The sequence below is a fragment of the Mesoplodon mirus genome, assembly GCF_964341445.2.
Source record: "Mesoplodon mirus genome assembly, chromosome: 9".
In the NCBI taxonomy this organism is placed as follows: Eukaryota; Metazoa; Chordata; class Mammalia; order Artiodactyla; family Ziphiidae; genus Mesoplodon; species Mesoplodon mirus.
Genome location: NC_138985.1, coordinates 54,659,511 through 54,682,861, shown reverse-complemented (window position 1 = coordinate 54,682,861; position 23,351 = coordinate 54,659,511). Strand labels below are relative to the sequence as shown.

The window sequence follows — 23,351 nt, the reverse complement described above, 5'->3', positions numbered from 1 at the left end:
TTTCTCTGAATTCCTAGTTACTGGTAATGCTATTTGCTACTTTTAGAAGAATCAGTCCCAAATCTCTTGAATTCAGTTGGCTAAAAGAAAGGAAGATAAATCACTGGACCTCTAGTTAAGTTACTTCCTTATAATTAAAAATCCATTTACCCATAATTCTATTGATTCTTCTTGTGGCTGACAGAGATGTAGAATAATAAATTATTATTTTATATTTAATTCTTAATCCAAGTAATTATATCCAGGATAATTCTGTTACTGGGATAGCTTGATGACTGATTTTTACATATCACTAACAATGACTCATGGCCAGTACAAGACAAGCAGAGTAGAAGGCTGCTGGCCTTTTTACTTTCTGTTTATAGAGTAAGCACTGAGGATGAAATATCAGACCTCTCCATGGTTTAGGCATTAGTGGCTTCAGGTTTCCCTTAAACTTCACAGATGCTGACTGCCATATAGCGCTAGATATTTGCTCAGACAAGAGCTTATGATTTCTTTTAAATTCTGTTCCACGCTATGCAAATCATTGTCAAAGTTTAGTAAAGTCTCCCAGGCTTTCTCTCAGCTTTTGAACCAGATCCAAGGTCTCGGGCAAAACTCTTTCCCACTAAAAATGTTAACCATGCCTCTCTGTCTCTCAATTCCCCTTTTTACTGAAGTTTTCACCAGGATATCTTGGGATACTGTCCTTCATGTGTTCCTTACTCATCATTCCTTTCAGATAGATCTACTAAAAACAACACGGAGTTTGGCTCTAAGATTTCCCCACCAATTAATTAATTAATTAGCCTTATGCATGGTTCTTAACACATCAAAACTATCACTGTAAATAAGGACATATGATTACAGAGCAATTAAACATCTCTGGAGTCTTCCTATGAAACTGTTCTGATAAAATTTGTAATCAATGGTAAAGTTTGTTTCTTTTTCTATCTTAATGTTATGATCAAAGCTCAAGCAGTACAGATGATGGAATTTCACTACTAAGGACATATTATGTCAGGTAATTTACATATACTAGGGTATCTATTTATACATGAATTTCTTAAGGTTTTAAAGATTAGACGTTTCTGTACTTTTTAATAAGAAAATTATCTCTAAGCAAATATGGTTGGATCTTACCACATGGCTTTGACTAATGATTCTTCATAGTTTTCCTTTTTTTCATCAGTTTCTCTATTTTCATTTTGATGTAACTATTTAATAAGGGAACTGTTTCTCTGGACCTCCACTTTATTCTCCTCAGGTAAATGCATTGTCACAACACCTCGAGACAAATTAAAGACTTAAGGACTATTGCCTGATTGCACCCATGAGAGTAGATTAAACTACAAAGGGGGCCCCATAAGGGCAGTACACAGGAAGGGCATTCTCAGTGAAAGATAAACTGGGAAAGAGGCTGCTTAAAAGATCTCAAAATATTCAACAAGCAAAAGGGAAATTATTTTTTAAATTGGAGGTGGGACATAGGACAGGTTCACTCATTTGTTCAGATAACATTTATTACCTGCTATGATCGGGTATTATTTCAGGAACTGAGTATAAAGTGAAGAACAAAACTGACATGTTCCCTGCCCTTAAGAAATGTATTTCAATTAAAAATATAGTCACAGGTCAATAAAAAATAGTTAAACACAACTTGTGGTGAATGTAATGGAATCACAAATTTGGTACAATGATAGAAAATTTAGGTAGTAACCTGCTTAGATATGGTGATCAGGAAAGCCTTTCTGAGGTAGAGACATTTGACCTGAGAACAGTACAATGAGAAAAGACTAGCTCTGCAAGGAGAAGGGGCATGAATATTTTAGCCTGGAGGTCAACAAACATTTTATAATGGGACAAAGAGTAAATATTTCATGTTTTGAGGGCCACTTGTTCTCTGTTACAATTACTCAACACTGCTACTGAAGCATGAAAGCAGCCATTGACAATACCTAACCCAATCTGTATTGACTGTGCTCCAATACAACTTTATTGACAAAAGCAGGCAGTGGACCAAATTTGGCCCATAGACTAGTTTGCCAACTCCTGCTCTAGCCAGATATAGGACCTGGGCAAAGACTGTGGACTGGGACTGCTGTGTTCAAGGGACTGACAGGACACTGGTAGGCTAAAGTAGAGTAAATGGGAGGAGAGGGGCAGGAAGTGAGCATGAAGAGGTAAGCAGGGGCCAGATCATGCAGGGCTTTGAAGGCCAGGGTTAAGGATTTTACTTAAGCCACTTTGAGTTTTAAGCAGGGTGGTAACAAGGTGCTCTTTGTGTTTTAAAAGCTCATTATAATTCCTTTGTGGAGAGTGGTTTGGAAGACAATTGAAGTTGTTCTGGACTAACAAGGTGGCAAAAAAAAAAGGGAAGAGGAGGACTTGCCTGGCCAAAAAAAAAAAAAAGTGAGGATCCTAACTGATGATGATGGATTGGGTGAGGGCGGGAGGGGTGGGGGGGATGCAGAGATAAAAGAAAGGAGAAAATTAACTTTGAGGTTTCTGGCTGGAACAACTGGATAGACCACAGGTAGTCAAGTTGGGCTAAATTAAAAATTTCAAAGAGGAAGACTAGAGGACTTCCCTGGTGGCGCAGTGGTTGAGAATCCTCCTACCAACGCAGGGGACACGGGTTCGAGCACTGGTCCAGGAGGATCCCACTTGCCACGGAGCAACTAAGCCCGTGCACCACAACTACTGATCCTGTGCTCTAGAGCCCACGAGCCACAACTACGGAGCCCGTGGGCCACAACTACTGAAGCCCATGCACCTACAGCCCACGCTCTGCAACAAGAGAAGCCACCACAATGAGAAGCTCGTGCACAACGAAGAGTAGCCCCCCTCGCCACAACTAGAGAAAGCCTGCGTGCAGCAACGAAGACCCAACACAGCCAAAAATAAATTTAAAAAAATTTTTTTTAATTAAAAAACATAAAAAAGAGGAAGACTAGAGGGAGAAAAGACTAAAAAGCTAGGTTGAATGCATATTAGGGAATCTTAAGTAATGAGTTAAGGAGATTGTAATTGTCTTTGTGAAAAAGAGGAAATTACTGAAGAGTTTTGTAGAGCAAAATAATACATCAGAGTTCTCCTATAAACTGTGTTGTGTTGGATAGATTAGAGAGCAATATGTCATGAGTCAGGGAAAATTGTTAAGAAATTATTGAAATCATATAGAAAAGAGATAATGAAGAGCTGGCCCAGGGTTATTAGTATTGGAAATGATAAGAAATGTAAACTTAACAGGTCTTTTGGTTTTATATATATATACATATATATGTATATATATATGTATGTCTCTGTATATATACATAAAATTTGAAGCTATTTATAATAAATTAATGATATAAACTAATTTTAAACATTAAAACATAAGACAAAAGCCAAGTTTTAAAGAGAAATGTTGAGTAACTAGACTAGAAGTTAATAAAACTGAGCCCCAAAATCGAAAACTAGCTCTGAGTTCTCTGACAGCTGAGATAAATAAAATAGAATAAAAACAAGGGGAAAGAGGTGAAAATATTGGATAACATAACTCCTATCTGATATAAGGAGACATACCAGTTTTCCAGAGAAGATACACCAAATAATAAAAGAAATAAATCTCACAGTCTTTTACAAAAGGAACATTAAACACACAATGAACTATGCCATAAGAACTATTTGATCAAAACATATATACTCCTCATTAGCAATTTCTTAAATCAAAAACTCTTACATTTTATATCTAGACACCCAATTAAATAGAATACGTTATACCATAGACCTGTGATATTATTTTTACAAGAATTAGAAGCAATGAAATCCAGATAATGAGTTTTACAGTGACTTGATTTGATTCAAAAGTGAAACTTAGAAAATAGGAATACATGATTAGTGCTTCCCTTAGACATCCCCCACCCAAACCCTCAGCACATAAATGACATCAACTCTACAGCAGCCCAGACAATATGGTGGTAAGAGCTAGTGGCATGGACCCTGAAACCAGATAGCCTGAGTTCAAAACCCATTTGGTAGAGACATTAATGGAAGCAGTGCAGGAGAGTGGTCATGGCTGCCAAATGGCAAGGTCTTCCCAGGGTAATTAGGGAGGACTTTTCGGAGTTCAAAATCAATTGTCTGATACATTAACTATTAAACTACTGCCTAGAGGATGAAGGGAATAAAGTATGGCTTCCCAACTGGGTTTCTCAGTTTGACATTGAAAAATGCACTTTCCTGTTTTAGGGTGCCCAGTGAATCTAAATGCGCACATTCTCATTATCAATCTAGTTCAGAATGATTTATTTCCTGATTTTTAACACTGTTTCTATGCCATGTTACAAACTGGCCATTTTGCTAAGACATTTGGGCTGGCTACCCCTAATTTTCAATGAATTTTTGACCTTTAAGGATCCAGTTTAGTAAAACTGATAACTGATTAGGTGTATGTTCAGTAGACTTATTAGTCTGGTTTATTATTTTAACCCTGCAGCGTCATGTTGAATAAAGAGATTATCTTCAGTCTTTTGGCAAGTATATACAATGTGAAATTTTCAATTGCACCCAGAAGCAATGGAAGGAAAATACATTTGTTAAATATTTTTAAAAACTGTTATCCTTGACTATATGTAAGTAGTTCAAAAAGTCACCAAACACCTAATCTTTTGATTCAAGAACCACTAGTGACTAGGAGTTTATGAGGTGAAAAACAACAGCTGTGAGCTTTGCTCTTCCTCAAGAACAAGTTACCTTTGTTTGCTAACAGGATTTGCTGATGTTTAGACTGAACAAGAAGTTAATGTCAGTTGACTTCATCTTGTTTTACCCCTCCCAATCCTTGACTACCACCCCCACCACCCCCCACCCCCAACCCCCACCCCCGGCAACATTTGCCACCTTGGTTCCAATCCTCCAGTGAATACCCATTGCATAGCCTTATCTCTCTGCGTTTGCTTAAGCTGTTCCCTCTCCCTGGAATGCCTTCTATCCTACTCCCTCCCACCTAGGGAAATCTCATTCCATGCTCCCTTAATACAATGCTCACTCTTCTGTTATAGCATCTATTATGTGTCCTGCCCCTCTGACTTTCTTGAGCCCTGCTGGAGCAAAAAGTGTGACTCATTCAGCTCTGTATTCCCAACACCATACTTGCTTAGAACATAGCAAACATTAAATAAATGTTTATTGATTTAATTCTTTTTGTGGCATGTGCAGAAGGTTGGAGGGTTGAAATACTGTATCCTTTTTCTAGTAGTGTGCCACTTCTGACTTTACTATACCAGGAACTCAAATCGGTTTCTCATAAGAAGTGGCTCTCTGGACAAAGGGACGGCAACACAACAACTAAACGCTTGAAAAAGCAGCATCATGAAAAATAGAAGGAAGCAATTAGATTTAGATGCAAGGGATTAGTATTACCTGATGAAACCATGATTATATTACCTGGTTTTGAGTAGAACTGCTTAAAATCCCCTCTACTGTACCTCAGGTGCTACAGAAACTTGTAATTCTACCTTTGCCTCTGAGTGGTGTCTCTTTCCATGCAGTGGCAAATGCTCAATAACCCAGAGCCTGGTAATAATGGAGGCTGGAAGGATTTCAAAGAGTGATTGACATGAGTGTGCTTAAAAAAATCAATAAAGCATATTAGAATTTCCATGATGCAGCAAGAAAAAAAGAAGTGATCATAGCAGCGAGATTTCCCAGGTAAATGACATGTAAAAGGTAAGCCAGTGTGTCAGGGAAGAGAGAAGGGACGTTACCCTGCAGATAACATATTCTTCCACTGTCATATTTGCAGCTACAGCAGTGCTCCAGAGGATTTTCTAAAGTTAGGGAGTCTGGGACAACGAAACAGTAAAGAACTAAATGCATCCATGTGATGTAGATGATATCCAACAATTCTACAAACAATTACTAGTCAGATAAAATGAACACGGTACTATTCCAGGTCTTCTCCAATGCCTACAAAATAAAGTAAAAATTGTTAATTCCAGGAAGAAAATTAAAATCTACCATCAGCCACTAAACAAGAGTCACAATCTAATTAATGCACTAATCTTCAAGAACCTGTATCCAATGAAAGAAGCAGAAAATTCTGGAGCCAAGCAGAGAGAGAGGCCCATCACTGCTTGGCTCCACAGGACCCCAGTCTCCCAAACTTTGCCATCACCTTCCAAAAGATTTATTTGTGAATTGATAAAATTCTGAGAATTCTCAATGATGCTATACATGGAGAGAAGCAAACTGAGTGGGCAGATGATTATTTTCTTCCAAAACATAAAGGATACAAGTGGGTGAGAGAAACTGGTGACACCAGGGAATAGAATAGAGCTGATGCTCAGGGAAGTGGAGGGAAGCTGTCAGGCATACAGAACTCAAAGTCCAGTGGGGTCGCTCACCAGAAAGGAACAGACCCTCCAATCAGGGAATTGACATGGAACAAGACACTGCACCAAAATCTCAGGGGAAAGAGCAGAGACTAAGCATTCAGACTGTATCACACCTCATCCAAGTTCCCCCTCCCGTGTCATTCCCTCAGGCTAAGAAAAGTGAACAGGAGGCAAAATTCCTAGTTCTCAGAGGGAAAAAAATCTCCAGTATTATAGAAAGAGAGTCAAACAGTCACGCCCAGAGCCACCCAAGCAACATCTAGATGGAGAGAATGGTCCAGAAACTGTGCAAATATATTACACACTGTTTAGGATTCTCCAGAGAAACAGAACCAATAGGATGTGTATGTGTGTATGTGTGCATGTGTGTGGAGAAGGAAAGAGAGGGAGAGATTGGTTTTTTAAGGAATCAGTTAAAGGATTTAAGGAATTAGCTCACACAATTATGGGGGCTGGCAAATCTGAAATCCACAGGGCAGCCTGGCAGCCTAGAAATTCAGCAAGAAGTTGATGTCTTGGGTCCAAAGGCAGTCAGGAGGCAGAATTCCTTCTTCCTTACGGAACCTCAGTCTTTTTCTCTTAAAACCTTCAACTGATTGGATGAAGCCCACCCATATAATGTAGAATAATGGCTTTACCCAAAGTCTACTGATTCAAATGTTAATCACATCTTAAAAAAAAAAAAAACCTTCATGGCAACATCTAGAATGGTGTTTGACCAAACAACTAGGCAACATAGCCTAGCCAAGTTGACAAGTAAAATTAACCATACACACAAACACACACACACACACACACACACACACACAGCCACCTAGAATAATAATAGTTAAATGTTCATTGCATGTGCTAAGCACTGTTCCTTACACTTTACATGTATTTACTCATTTCACCCCCACAGCAATCTTATGAGGTAAGTACTATTTATTATCCCATTTGATGTATTAGAAAATTGAGGCAGAGAGTACATGGCTAGCAAGTGGCTAAGCCTGTATTAAAATTGGTAGCACTTGCTCAAAACTCATGCATTTTACCACTGAACTTGAAGGAAACATAACTCAGGAAACAGAAGGAAACTCCCTCAATTACTTCACACCAAGAATATCTTAATAAGAACATAAATTCAATAAAATAAAATTATACCAATAAAATAATAAAGCAATTAAATGAGATGAAACAGGAAATTACTAATCTACATAGACAAATTGGGGACTATGCAACATGATTATGGAAATAGTAAGTAATTTAGATACAGCAAGGTGAATTACTGACACAAAAGTCAATTACTACACAAAGAGGAAAAGGTAAGATAATCTAAGTGAATGTGGATGAAAAGGGCAAAGAATTAAAGCAACTTGGTAGAATATTATAGACATTAGATATACATATTACAATAGTATATATATATATATATATATATATATATATATAATAAAATATATTAAGATCCAAAGAAAAAGACCATAATATTTTTGAAGTGGAATTTCCATTTAAAAGATATATTCACAAAGACATAATACAGTAGAATTTCCCCAAAATGAAGAGAGAGAATTATCTGCAAAACAAAAACAGTCATGACACGCTAAGAAAATTAGATGTGAGATGCCCAACAAGATATATCTTAATTGAAATATTGAACATCAAGGATAAAGAAAGAATTCCTCAGATATTGAAGCAAAACAGCAAATCACATCTAAGCAGGGGGAAAAACTATCCCACCTCAGAATTCTCCACAACACTCAATTCTGCAAGACAATGAAACAGTGTCCATAAAGGGCTGAGACAAATGGAATTTAATTTTTAAATATTATAACTATTTAAGATGTCATTCAAGCATAGGAAACACTGAGAGACATTCACTAGCATGAAAGAAGGCAGGGAATGCAATATGTATGATTTCTTCTCGAGGAAGAAAAATTTGCTTGACAGTAACATCCACCCAAATAAAAGATGATTGAAAATAAACTTGAGAATGGCAAAGCTAGATTAGAGGGACTGGTGGTGAACATAAATCTGTTTAAATATAGAATGAATAGAAGACAACTAATGAAAGTACAGAAGCAAAAATAATTGTGAATGTTATAAACCTGAATAATATTAAAATAATAATATAATTACAAAAATTGGGAGGTGGGGGTAAGGAAGATGGGAGGAAGTTTGAGTGCTAATGTCCTCATCTTTCAAAACAGGAGATAAATAGGTACTCTCCAAATATCTATTTTTTAAACTGTTACATACTGGCCTCTTAATGTTTATCTCCAAATCTTGTTTTATAACATTAATGGGTTATTTTATGGAAAAAGTATCTTGTGGTAAAGAAACATTTTTCACTTTTATTTTGTTTTTCTTCTGCTAAAGTCAAATAAAATATAAGCAACCATCTTTTATTAAAAATACTTCCTAGGATCTCATCCTACTTTCATAACTTTTATTTATCTGTGACTATTGCTATAGTCTTCAACATATAATATGCATAGAACTATATTCAAAATAATGTTAAGGGTGGCAATTTCTGAGTTTGTGGTAATTTTTTTAAAAATACATTATTGTATTTTTCTGCATTGCGTTATTTTTTATAAAAGGTAGGTCTTATTTTACAAAAAGAAAAAAATCAGGTGGTTTTTTTTTTTCCCTTTAAAAATTGTAGGCAGTATATCAAGATGTTAACTATGGTTTATTCTGGGTTATGAGAAAATGGATGATAGTATTTTTTCTTTGTGCTCTCCTGCATGTTTTTAATTTACAAACATAAAAAATGATTTATTAACTATTTACTTTTTCACCATTCTACTTCTCATACATATGCATTTTACTGATATGTATATTTTCATAAATTTGATGTTTTGGGAAACAAAACAAATAAAGAATAGAAATATCCCAAATAAAAGAAATGAAGAATATAAGTAGCCCAAACCCTGCAATGTTCAAGGAGAAAGTGTGTCAGTAAAGTGCATGACCTTACTAGGAGCACTAAGTTAGCAATTGACGAATGACGTGGAAAAAGTGGGTAATGTATTCTTTGATCAATTTTTTATCTCATTGTTGTTTATTACTCAATTCTATAAAACAGCCTTTGTTTTATGTACTGTGGCATATTTACAACATATAGCATCTGAACACAGTTATACACCTGGTTACACTGAGCTAACAGGGAAGAATTTGTGAAATAGCTGTCTTTATTGTTACTTCATAAACCACATCAGCAACTAAGAAAAAAAATTAGTCTAAAATGCCCCACTTTGGGTATGGAATTTTACAAGGTGGAGAGGGATATGAATACATATTTGCTTAAAATATAATAACAACAAAAATAAAATAATAATAAAAGGATAAACTAAACCTAAAAGAAATAGTTACTAGAAGGAAGAGGGTAGTGGGACAGGGATTGAAAGTATACTTCTTTGAATACATTATGTTTCAAATATTTGAGTTTGGAACTATGTGTTTTATATAATTCTAATAAAAGCAATTCCTAAAACTCAAAAGCAAAGTGAGCAAATGAACCTATGTGTATTATAGTTGATAGCATAACCATATAGAGAACTTTTAAAATGACTTTAAAACATAGTAAGTTGACTGAACATACCTTGTGTGATATATCTTAAAGATTTAAAAAAATGCAAATAAAAGCCCTTAGTCTGTTTCTAATAATCATATATTGTTGATCATGTTGGCATTGTGTATTGGGATAAAGCAAATGAGTAACAATGTTGATGTCACTGGGAACTGATATTTTGGCATTGAAGAGGAGATGCAAAACAGAAGAGGTTAAAGAAAGACCCTAAGGCTTCCCTGGTGGTGCAGTGGTTGAGAGTCCGCCTGCCGATGCAGGGCACATAGGTTCGTGCCCGGTCCGGGAAGATCCCACATGCCACGGAGCGGCTAGGCCCATGAGCCATGGCCGCTGAGCCTGCACGTCCGGAGCCTGTGCTCCGCAACGGGAGAGACCACAACAGTGAGAGGCCCGCATACCGCAAAAAAAAAGAAAAAAAAAAAAGAAAGACCCTATAGTATCCTGATTTGAACAGAAAGTTGTCACGATATATTCATGATTTTAAACACACACGCATACACACATTTTCAGCTCTATTCATTGAAAAAGTCTTGAAACAATGAAGAACTCTGTAGCAGTGTGCACCCATAATACCCAGATTATGGTCTCTAATTATCATTTCTAATTCAAAAGAAACAAGAGCTCCTTAAATGCAAATTGCAGGTTTGAGGCAGGAAATATACAACTTAAACCTAGAATATCTTGTCTTACCAAAATCAAGAAAGCCCTTAAAGCCTATTTAAGGCATATCAGATATCTCACGAGTCAATTTGAAAAGTCACTTTCTGGTCACCTTTCTTCTTCTGGCCAAGAAATGGGATAATCTGAGCACCAATTAGAAGGAGGCCTGATTCTATCTTTCTTTGAAGAAATGAAATACTTCAATTGTGTTTAAATTCATGAAGTCATAAGAATCCTAAATGGGGGGGTGCCATATTTGAATGTATTAATTTACCAACTCATTTTTAAATTGGTAAAGGGAATTAATCAAGCACTTATCCCATCTTTCCTAGGTTAGCCATGTCTTAGAGTAACTACATAGTTGTTGAGAAAAAAATTTTCTCTTTATATGGAAGGAATAGGCCAGCTAATAAATAAAAAAATAAATGATAAAATCATAATAACACTATTTTGAAAGTACTAATAAGTTAATGGATCTAAAAAGATCAGCAACAGCTGCTAACTCTCAAAAGGAGAAACAACCAGCTATCACGTGCTTCCTAACAACATATACAAAGTAACTTTGTCAGAAAAACTGAACCAACATGTCATTAAACTTCTAGATACAATTACCAAGTAATCGGAAAAAGAACAGAGGAACAAGTTACAAGAAACCACTAGGTGTAATCAGCAAACTCCAGAACATAGTACAGTCTACTGAGCAGTTTTATTCATAAAGAGAGAGCGAGAGAGAGAACTATAGATTAGGTAAGATTTAAGAGATATACAAACCAATTGCAATTTATGAACTTCATTACAATTCTGATTTCAACTAGTGAACTGTATGGGGGTGGGGCTTATGAAACAATGAGGAATATTTGAACACTGACTGGATATTAATGTAAGGAATTATTTTATGTTGTTTTTAGGTGGAACAACAGCATGGTTCTGTTTTTATTTTTTATCCTTTCTATAGACATGCTGAAATATTTACAGTTGAAATTATGTCTGAGATTTGCTTTGAAATAATCTGAGTGGTGGGGAAATAGGAAGGGTTTGTAAGTGAAACTTGCAAATTGTTTCAAGTGGATGATTCTCTCTACTTTTGTATGTTTATAATTTCCCATATAAAAAAGTTATAAAAACAAAGAATATAACGCCTTGCATTGTGAGGCTAGGCCTAAAGAAATGAGATAGACACATGGGAATTTCAAAAGTCAGGGTTATTTAAGGAAGAACAACAAATATTAGAAGAAAAAATATTGGTTTATATGAATTGCAATATATGAATTCCTTTATGCACTATACTAAGAACATCAGAATTAACTGGAAAGCATAGTACTTACTAAGGAAAGAGCAGAAAACAACTCCACCCCAGATACAACAGTCATTTAGTCTGCAAGGCAAACCATGGGCTCATGGAAAGCTGTGATATCTATACAGATGTTATTTGTCAAATCGTTTCGTATTGATAATGACTGCCCAATTAACATCTTCACTACACTTATTTTCATATACAGGAGAAATCTATGAAGGATCTTAAGAGTCCTTTAGCGACAACCGGGAAGGATCCTGTACACCTCTGGCGCGTTTCTTAGTCTTCAGTGAGAAAGGGTAGGAGAGAAGCGAAAACGTACCCCTGCTCCAGCATGTAGCTAGCTAGCTTGGAACAAAAGATATCCTAGAATGGCACTGATATAAAAGTTCTACGTGCAATGCCAGGTTTAAATTCCCCTGTCTCCAAAACGTAAAATAAATCTGCTGCCATCGTCTGAAATCCTATGGGACTGAAAAATCCTTTCGTATTACTGAAGAAACGCCAGTATTCTAGCTAATTTGGGAGAAGGATGTTCTGCTCGTAGAAAGATCCTATTGATATATCTCAGCAACACTTAAGACACTCTGCAGATGGAAATAGGGGGGAAATGTCTCCCTACCCGCCCCCCCCCATTTGAAGTTCTCCTTTCTTAGCCTGATTTTCGACAACAATATCTTTATACCCGAAGTTATTTGGCCATCCTTGGAAGTGCAACTTACCCTCTCAAGGGACTTAAAAGTTGCCTAAGCCTGAGGAATGAGTCACTTTGCTCAATTTTGATGAGTAATCTCAGGTGTCATGGAACCCCATTCTGAAGAAAAAGAGGGGAGGGGGCGTCAGATCTGCAAACGGAAGAAGACAGGCCGCTGCGGATTGGATGGCGAGATCTCGATTTTCCTATAATTGCGTCATTTCGAACCCAATTGGGTCCAGATGTTATGCGCACCGACGGATTGCCGTCTCGGAAACTCTCAATCAGACGCAAGCGAAAGGAGAGGAGGCGGCTAATTAAATATTGAGCAGAAAGTCGCGTGGGGAGCGTGTCACGTGGGTCTCGAGGCTCAGCGAACCTCGGATAAATACCGCGCTGCAGCCAGCAGGCAAAAGCGCGAGCCGCTGCGACAGAGAGTGCCGAGCGCCCAGCGAGCGCTCCGACCCGCCGAGGAACCCCAAGGGCTGGTCAGCCGCAGTAAGTGCCTGCGCCCTGCCGGGTGGGCTTTCCGCACCGCGCACCGCTCCGAGGCGGCGTCTAGCAGGGCTGGATGGGCCGCTGCGGCGAGGGACAGCGGGGAGACAGCTGAGGGACAGCGGGGGGACTGCGGGGAGACGGCAGGGAGACGGCGGCGAGACGGGTATCCCAAGTGCCTTGTCCCTCTTTGCCTTCCACCCGCAGAGCCTCCTGGCTTGAAGGTATGGATTGGTGGGTTGGGGGCTGGGGGAGCTGGGATCTAGGAAGAATAGGATTTGAGAAGCTTTAGGGCTTGATTATCTTTCGTAAATGGTACCGACAGGACTTTAGCCCTTAGGCGGTTTATCTTGTTTCAATCGACCTTGAGTTCCGTTGTGGGATCGAAAATCCTGCTGCCTCAACTCTTGGATAGACACCCCCAATACATTTTTTTTTCTCTCCTCTGCCTCTTCTCCCCACTCTTCCCAGAAATCCAGCATGAAAATCCTCGTGGCCTTGGCAGTCTTTTTTCTCGTCTCCACTCAACTGTTCATAGAAGAAATTGGAGCCAACGATGATCTGAGTTATTGGTCTGACTGGTCCGACAGAGACCAGATCAAGGTGAGACCCGGTCCCAAGATGGCCCGCGCCGTTCTTCATGGGCTTAGGAGGTGTCACTTACCCCCCCCCCGCGATAGCATCCTAGTTACCCTAGCGGGCACCGGGACCGCAACCAGAGGCGGTGGAGGCGCGCCGGGAGGGATGTAGAGGAACGCCATCCCCTGGGTCCCACACGAGATTTTGCATCCAAGAACCAAGTTTCCTCCCGAGGGCTGCACCGTCGGGTCTCGGGAACTCTCTGGAGGAATAATACCCTCCTAGGTGATCTCGGAATCCTCACAAGACTGGAAACCTCACAAGGTTTCATCCCCTGGTAACGCGGATTTCGGAGACTCAGGTCCAGCTGCAAGGACCTGGCATTTGGAAATGCTGGGGCAGGGGCAGAGGAGTGCGCGCCCGACGCAGGCGAAAGCAGGGGCAAGTGGCGAGGTGCTGGGGGCTTGGAGAGTCGCAGGTGGGTAGGAGGCTAACTTCCTGCGATGACTTTTATTTTACGGACCTGGAGACGTAGCCGCAAGTTTTCCTTTAGGTCGCTCGCAGGCTATTCGCGCAAGGGAGAGCGCCCCGCCGGAACAGTGAAAGTCGCGCACTGTTAGTCGCTTGTAAAGGGCTGTCACCTTCCCTACCCTCCCCCCGCCACTCCCCCCTACACACCTGTGCGCATTTAGGGCGGTGAGAAGTCTCCAAAGCCCGAGCTAGAGATGAACAAAGTCCGGTAGCTGAGCGGCAGATAAGTGAGGGTCCCCGGGATGGGAGGAAAGAGGGGAAAGCGAGCAGGGCTTGGAGACGACGAGCCTCCAGCTAACTGGTTACTGCTAGGCTTCGGGGAGGCGGCGGCGCCGGACACGAATTGGGCGGGGAGGGGTGGAGAGAGGCAACGCCCCGGTGTCGGGAGGCCCGGCCTCCTCTCGCCTCGGAGCTGGTTCCCCACCCTGGCTTGGCCTGTCCCCACCGCCAAGATTTGCCCCAGGCTGGAGCGCACCACCAGAATGACTCTAGTTTGCCGGCGCCTTGCACTGGTTGCCTACACGTGTGCCCCTGTCGGTGCGTCTGTCCTCTAGGAGGAGCTGCCCGAGCCCTTTGAGCATCTTCTGCAGAGAATCGCCCGCAGACCCAAGCCTCAGCAGTTCTTCGGATTAATGGGCAAACGGGATGCTGGTGAGATGGGCAGCCATCACCCTCTCTGTCTCTCTGGGCACCGCCCACCGCCCCCCCCCCGCCACTCCCACCCCGGAATCCTAGCTCATGCTCAGAGCACGCAGTCTCTCTTGATCTATGAGCAGAGATTTCCACCCTAAAATGGGTATATCTCCCGGAGCACGACTCTGACCCTCACCCCGCTAACACACACAAGCCACGGAGGGAGGGAGAGATCGGTCCAAACCGCCAAGAACAGGAACCAACCTTAAGCTAAGTTCTTCCTTGACTAAGGATCCAAACTGACAAAGAACAGGAAGGCACCGGGCCTCCAGGGGATATCAGAATGTTCTCAGTCCATGTGGAAAACTGACTTTAGACCACTGGAGTTAGATTAGATTTAGCTGCCAGTGTCTCATGATAGAAATATTTCCTTTTCTTGAATTCTAACACCATCAGTGGAGCGTGTAAACAGTTAATGTCAATTCGTCTCTTGTCAGATTCCTCAATTGAAAAACAAGTGGCCCTGTTACAGGCTCTTTATGGTAAACGTTTCTATAAATCTTTATTTTACTCTTGTGAATGCACATGTATGAAAATGGAGAATGTCTTTTGTGGGCTGAAATACAGACTCTTGGTTGATTATTGAATAAAGAGATGGGTTTGCTCTCTCTCTCTTGAGCATCAAAGCTGACTGGCCTTGAAGATGTATCTCTTATAAGAAAACGAGAGGTGGTACGGCCAGGCAGTTCAGGCCTCAGGAGTCTCACAGACCTGAGTTTGAATCTGTGGCCCACATAAATCACTTAAAAATACTCCTTTTGTTTAAAATATTTTGTCTTTATTATTAATAATTTGGATAGCATTTATGATTCTGCTATATTCCTCGGGATAGTACATGAATGGAAAATGTTGCATTATTTTGAAAATCAATTTATTTTATAATTCTCTTTAAAAGATATAATGTAGCTCCTTTAAAACAAATCTATTGTGTTTGTTAATTTTATTTTTCTTTCTATAGGACATGGCCAGCTCTCTCATAAAAGTAAGTTCCAAATTATTTTGACATTTATCATATGCAAATGTAAATTAGATTGAATTCCACTTTACATAATAACTTATTTTCTGTTGTAGACTTAATATTTTTAATTAACACAATTTAAGAATGGCGCAGACTCATATTACATCCAGAACATGAATGTTTAAAGCTCTGTTGTTTAAACATATCATACTTACTAAAAGGATGCATTATATTAAAAATCCTTTAACTCCCAGCTGAACTGTTGCTGAATTCCTGACCCACAGAAACTGAGATAATAAAGAAAGAAAGGAAGGAGAGGAAGGAAGGAAGGAAGGAAGGAAGGGAGGGAGGGAGGGAGGAAGGAATCCTTTAACTCCTGTAAATTGTTAGTTTTAGATAAGAATTTCAATCCTAGGGGTAAAAATCCACCACACATTCCTCTCCCCTCACCCCCACCCCACCACTTCCACTGAAAAAAACAAAAGCAAAAACAAAAATCCAAGCATTTATAGGCATCTCCTAGTTCATTTAGTATGCTTGATTCCATGATGATGTCATTTATTAGAGTAATCCAGCAGCCAATTAAGAGGATGGAGTGAATGTCTGCGTAGAGAATCCATACTAAAGGTAAAGATAGATAAAGTTGTAGAAAGTACCAGGGGTCCATCTTAATCACACTCACTTATCCCAAGGTCCACTCACTTACTCCAACTTGGATTTTGATTCACTGGAAGCAGAGTAGAGGCCACACTAAGATAGCAGCCATGTTCTTAGCTAATATAGTATAAACCAAGAGACATCCTCCCACTAGAGTTAAAATAATAATCCTTTCCAAAGGCTTTATCTTTGAAAGTAAATAAATCTTATTCATATTTACTTTCTCAGGACTTGACTTTCAAGGGAATTATGTATAGCAAAATTCCATGTAATGAAAATAAATGTACTTTATTAATGTCAAAACTAACGTACTTTTTCCAAAAGAAATATTTTTAAAAATCCAATAAAATAGCAATAGTGAACTTTAGAAGTTTATAATCATCAGGTACAGGAATCTGATTTAACTAAGCTTCAGTTTCCTGAGAAATACAACATATTCAGTAATATGAGGAAATAAGCTTTGATGTTTCTGCCACACAAATGTGAAATTGACTCCCTAAACATCAAAGCTAGCTCAAATAGCAATATTTAAAACATTGTATATAAACAGATAAAATAGAATATGAATAAAGTATACTTGCTAATATTTAGATATAGAATTGAGAAAAGTGCTTTCATTGTATTATTTTTATTTAGTGTCATTTATAAGACTTACTAGGAATCTTTATTTCTTCAGGCTCACCAAAACTTGAAATAATTATATATTTATTATATAGGCATATATTTGGAAGCTTGCTTTTTTTTGATACTAGTTATAACAGTTTATTTCCTCAGAGATATACATATTAAAATACCCCTAAATGTATTTTTCCAGGGCATAAAACAGATTCCTTTGTTGGACTAATGGGCAAAAGAGCTTTAAATTCTGGTATGTATAAAACCATGACTGCAAATAAACAGTACCTTAAATCTACTTCTATTTTCTCTAAGGCATTCTTTTCAAAGTATTAAACAGGAATAATAAAATTAAAATGAGTATTTATGTTGAAAAAATCTAATTGCAATAAATAAATCCAAGAATGGATTTATAGATGATTGAGCTAATATCACCACAGTATCAATCTATCCTTCTCAAACTCCCAGTGTCTGCCGCATTTAAACATTACCTAACCTGAATCTTTGGGCTAGTCTAATACCCTTTCCCTTACATCTGTTCAATAAGCCACATTTAACCTTACTGAACTAAGGGGGATGGAGGATGGGGGAGATAAGACCGATAATTTTACTTGTTACCAAGGTAATTGGAAAGTCTTACAAAAGGTTAAATCTGACAGTCTTCCAACACAAAAATAAATAAATAAATAAAAACAAATCCATTTTTATAAATCACTTGCTCCTAATGATATTATAGAAGCTCAAACTCTAAACCTGATGAATGTTTAAGACTAGGAGAGTAACATAGTCTGTTCCAATGCCTTCAAAAAGGAACACAATCAAATTATCCTAGAGGGTTATAATCAGTTCTGGCTATAAAACCCTTAAAGAGAAGGAGAGCCACAATTCTCCTCATAACCCAGTTTAAATCTGAACAACCCTTTCACTTGATGTAAAGCCTGCATATTTCCTTTCTTTTCTTTAATTTCTATCTTCTATGTAAATGCCATATGCATATATCTGAAAACTCTGATTTCTTAACTCATTCATCACAGTATTTTTTTTTTTTTTTTTTTTTTTGCGGTACGCGGGCCTCTCACTGCTGTGGCCTCTCCCGTTGCGGGGCACAGGCTCCAGACGCACAGGCTCAGCGGCCACGGCTCACGGGCTCAGCTGCTCCGCGGCATGTGGGATCCTCCCAGACCGGGGTACGAACCCGTGTCCCCTGCATCGGCAGGCGGACTCTCAACCACTGCACCACCAGGGAAGCCTCCATCACAGTATTTTTAAGGTTAAATAACCCCTGTATCATTTTCATAGAAACTGATATTGTGTTAAGCTCATTCAGGCCTTATAGTTCATAGCTTAATTTGAAAGCTATTCAAATTCTCTTTATTTTACCTTCAGTGAAATTAGAATTAAAATACTAATAATGTAATTAATTAGAAAGTAATCATCACCTGTCTTATCCATTTAGAGTATTTCTGGTTTCCTGAAAATCTGTAAGTAAGATATGCTGGCTTAATTAATCTGAAAAAGTCATGCAAAAATGAAGTATCCTAGTATTTTTTTTTAAATTTCATTTTATTTTTGGCTGCATTGGGCCCATGTTGCTGCGCACGGGCTTTCTCTAATTGCGGTGAGCGGGGGCTACTCTTCGTTGCGGTGCGCAGGCTTCTCATTGCGGTGGCTTTTCTTTGTGCGGAGCCCAGGCTCTAGGCGCACGGGGCTTCAGTAGTTGTGGCTTGAGGGCTCTAGAGCGCAGGCTCAGTAGTTTTGTCGACCCCTGGGCTTAGTCGTTCCAAGGCATGTGGTATCTTCGCGGAACAGGGATCGAACCCATGTCCCCTGCATTGGCAGGCGGATTCTAAACCACGGCGCCATCAGGGAAGCCCAAGGTATCCTTGTATTTATATTGGTTCTCTACCTTCCAGATTTAGACACTACATTTGTATTTCTTCGTCAGTAATTTGGAGGCTTCTCAAGTTTAAATTTTAAAGAAGTTACCAGTGTACCTAATGAAAAACTAAAATTGTTTTATTAGTATGTATTATCTTCCAGCTTTTGGAAATGGAATATAAGTTTAAACCACACTGGCTTTATTTGTCAGAAGTGTACACTAGCCCTTATATACCTGTGGTTTTCTTGATAATCACACCAGTCAACAACTTTCCATTTTCAGAATTGATAAAAGGTTTCAGAACATGCTTAACTTTACAAATAATATAGATATGTGCAATATGAATAAATTAGATGCTATTAAATATACTTAAAATAATATAATTATAGATAATATTAAATAGAATCACTGTATAAATCAGAATCAATTTATGACTAAATCTTTGCTCCTCCATTTTAGTTAAGAAAATACAAAAGGAAAAAATGGGCAAGCATGTAATTTATACCCAATCGGGTACATTTTCATATAATCAGTTGAGGCAAGGTTATCATAGACACCTTCTACAGCCATCCAATCCTTACCCTGTTGTGGTCACAGACCCCTTTGACAATCTGAGTTATCTAGAAAGTGTCTTCCCAGAGAAACCCTTATCAGCTCATACACACAAACATTTACATATGGTTTTAGAGGGTTCAAGGACTCTTGAAGGTAAGAAACTCTGCTTCCAATTAAGAGAACATTGTATTTCAGCTCAATCACTAATGTCTTTGGTTAGTTTACATTCACATTCACTTCCCTTCTCTGAGGAACAAAATTATGTTACCGAAAGCTTGTCAGGAACTGTACTTGTGCTGATCCTCCTCCTCCTCCTACAAACCAGGGTCAGAAATGGACTGTTTCTTTCCTTCAGAACTGCCAAGATTGGGCCTCAGACTATTCCACCCCAGAAGTGTGTGCATGATTGACATAAAACATTCTCCTTATTGTTAACCTCACTTAAGGGAACCTTGGATGCTAATGAGAACCTGCTCAGTGGTAAACGGGGAAAGTGATAACACTGGAGGCTTCACCTACCTACTCTTTCAACAAATCCTTCTCACTGAGAAAATTGTTTAGAGTGGCACCTATGATTCCTACATGTCTTTCACAATTCTTTCTACTATTTCTATTTAAATTCAGTATTTTATACATGCATACTGAATTTTTAAAAGCACAGTAGTTTGACTACAATGTAAATCTAAGTGTATAAAGTATTAGATAAAATGATGAAAATATATACTTAAGTATTTTGATCACAGCAATCTGATCCTTACCCTTTTGTGGCTGCAGACCCCTTTGAAATTATATTTAATAATATAATATAATATAATATAATATAGTTTGGTACTTTTTTCTGTCCATATAGTCAAAGTACTTAAGTTACTTGCTAGCTATATGTTAAATACCTTTGGAAGCAGTGATTAATCTTTCACAGGCCATTAGGGTGCTAGGAGGTAAGTTAAACTATGTTGTATTTAGATGGCTCAATTGCCCTACTTATAGACAATGAGATTGTTTTTAGTCTCAAGGACAATCTATCATTGGGAGGAATCCACAAGATAGGAAGAGACCCTCACACCATTAGGTACCCCTATACCAGAAATCAGCAAACTTATTCTGTAAAGAGCCAGGTTTTAGACTAACATTTTAGACTATGTGAGCCATGCAGTCTCTGTAGCAACTACTCAAGTCTTCCATTTTAATGTTAAAGTAGGCATAGACAATACATAAATTAATGGGTGTGGTCATGTTCCAATAAAACATTATTTACAAGGAAAGATGGTGGGCTGGATTTGGCCCATGGCCTGTAGTTGGTTGATTCTGTCCTAGAATAAAAGTCCCACATTTTGCTTTCATCCTCCTACTATTCCTGTTTACTTTAGGCATTGTCCTTTCTATAAATCACCATGGTGTCCACCACTGCTTGAGAAAGCTGTGGAGAATCAATGTTGCAGTATACTGTGGAAATACACTTTGGGGGCACCAAGTCTATGAGGATGACCAAAATAACCAAGAATTCTGTGGACAGATCACTTCCAATCAGGATAAAGACTGAGGCCCGATTGGAAGATGTGCAAATAAGACTCTTAGAAATACTTCCATGGAGTGAAAAAAGTAATTATGAGTTTAAAATAAATTTCTGTATGCCTTGAACTTTGTTTAACTGTGTCAGTGAATCTTCTTAACAAACCCTTTACCTTATCTTTGTTCTCAGTGGCTTATGAAAGGAGTGCCATGCAGAATTATGAAAGAAGACGTAAATAAACTACCTAACGTATTATTCATTGAGCTTCATTTGTGTCAATGGCCAAGGCAAGATAAAATGAGACATGCGCTATGAGGAATAATTATTTATTTAATAATAATTGTTGTTTTGAGTTGAAAACTCAAAAAGTATTTATTTTTCATATTGTGCCAATATGTGTTGTAATTCTAATATGACAACATGCTCAGAAGTAGAAGTCAGTGGTAATTTCTCAACAAAGCACAGTATACAATGAAGTTGTAAAAGCCTATAAGAGATATAGTCTCCAAAGAAAGAAACCATTTCTCTTTGTTGGCAGCAGTCACATCAGCTACTACTAAAGAAAGGAAACTCACAGATAGGCTGTGCTTCTCCATTTGTTTTCATGGTGAAAGTGTACTGAGACTTGGTACCAAATTGTGTTTTTATCCCTGCAGCATGTTTCATGTTTTGTGACTATATAAAGATATTTTAAAAGTTTTACTGTGATTCTAAGGTCTTTATTTTATTGTACAATGTGTTGTGATAGTCTACATTTTAAATAAAAGAAAAAATATCTTGAGAATTGGGTCTTATTCTTTCATTAACATTTATGTCAAATCAGCAACCTTTCTTTTAGTAGATGAAATATGTTCCAAGCTGTTTTTGGCTGCTAAATACTGAAACAGAAAACTACTAAATCTCTCTTTCTTAAGGAAAATGACCAAAATGTAATCCCAGTTTCTCTCACACACACACTTTTGGCACAGGATCATTCATGGAGAAAACAATTACATTCTGGTCCCCAAAACAGTTAAAGCTCAATTCTGTTTATATGTGCTTATGATTCCCTTTTACAAATAGGATAATCTATTTTAAAGATGCATTTCACTGGTTATTTCCTTGTTGTGTAAAATATCAGCACACTACCATTTCGGCCATGTTTAAAGCCCAGGAATAAATGCAGCAGTGTTTGAGTCTCACTAGAATCAAGACACCAAACCAAACTCTCACAAGGGTCACTAGAGGATGATACAGAAAGCTAGGGAGCTGATAATATGGCATCACCCCCATAACAAAGATAAGAGCTGCTTTCTTGCATATCTAACGACTGCCTGTGAATTGCTAGTGCCCTTAACACTCCAGCAGAAGCATGTGTATCAGAAATACAGGGCAATCAGAGGGAAGCTCTTGTGTATTTATTTAAGGGGAAGCATTGCTAATTGTCCTTGGAATTATTTTCTGATTGCATAAGAGAGTGTGAAATATTGACAAGTGGTAAAACAACTCAGGACAAGCATTGCTCAGTGAAATAAAACTCTGTGAGTTTATTCTGGACTGGTGACTGTTGTTGATCAACGTTAAAACCACTTGTGGGACAGGAGCGCTAAAGCATATTTTAATCTTTATATATTTAAATGAATAATTTGTTCAAAAAACTCCAATGAACTAATTTGCCTTATTACACAACACATTTAAACGCTACAAATTATATTACGATAAGCAAAACGGAGAAAATCAGAGTCATCTAGAGCCCCATTCCCCAACAGTAATGTTTGATGTTCTATTTAATAATAACAATAGGGGCTTCCCTGGTGGTGCAGTGGTTGAGAGTCCGCCTGATGATGCAGGGGACACGGGTTCGTGCCCCGGTCCAGGAGGATCCCATATGCCACGGAGCGGCTGGGCTCGTGAGCCATGGCCGCTGAGCCTGCACGTCCAGAGCCTGTGCTCCGCAACGGGAGAGGCCACAGCAGGGAGAGGCCCGCAAACCGCAAAAAAAAAAAATAATAATAATAATAATAATTTTAACATAGAATCATCATCATAATAATAGCTTCATAAGATATATTTAATCACTCATTGAAGGAAATATTATTATTATCATTTTACAATTGAGGATATGAAGCTCAAGGAAATGTTGGGGTCAGAGATTATAATACGAGAGGAGTCAGGATTAGAAAGGAATTATTAGGCAGAAATAACAATGAGATTGATGAAGCAAACTGCCATAGTGACAAAACTGAATACTATGACATCACTTAAAATGGCATTATGGTGTGTTTAGTGACATGAAACAACATATATGGTATGTTG

At 38.5% G+C, this 23,351-nt stretch overlaps 1 protein-coding gene across 4 annotated transcripts; it reads left to right on the top strand.

Moving 5' to 3' along the window:
* Positions 1-13,559: 13,559 nt before the first annotated feature.
* TAC1 (tachykinin precursor 1) lies at positions 13,560-21,769 on the top strand (the record flags this gene model as incomplete). 4 transcript variants are annotated; one of them, XM_082632611.1, is made up of 6 exons in its annotated part: positions 13,560-13,682; positions 14,744-14,840; positions 15,320-15,364; positions 15,841-15,864; positions 17,312-17,365; positions 21,246-21,769. In XM_082632611.1, 6 exons carry the CDS (start codon positions 13,560-13,562, stop codon positions 21,293-21,295), a joined length of 393 nt encoding a protein of 130 aa, XP_082488737.1. In that variant the 3' UTR covers positions 21,296-21,769. The 4 variants fall into 4 exon arrangements, with proteins under 4 accessions (XP_082488737.1, XP_082488738.1, XP_082488739.1 ...); XM_082632612.1 differs by lacking the exon at positions 15,320-15,364; XM_082632613.1 differs by lacking the exon at positions 17,312-17,365.
* Between the last annotated feature and the right edge of the window lie 1,582 nt (positions 21,770-23,351).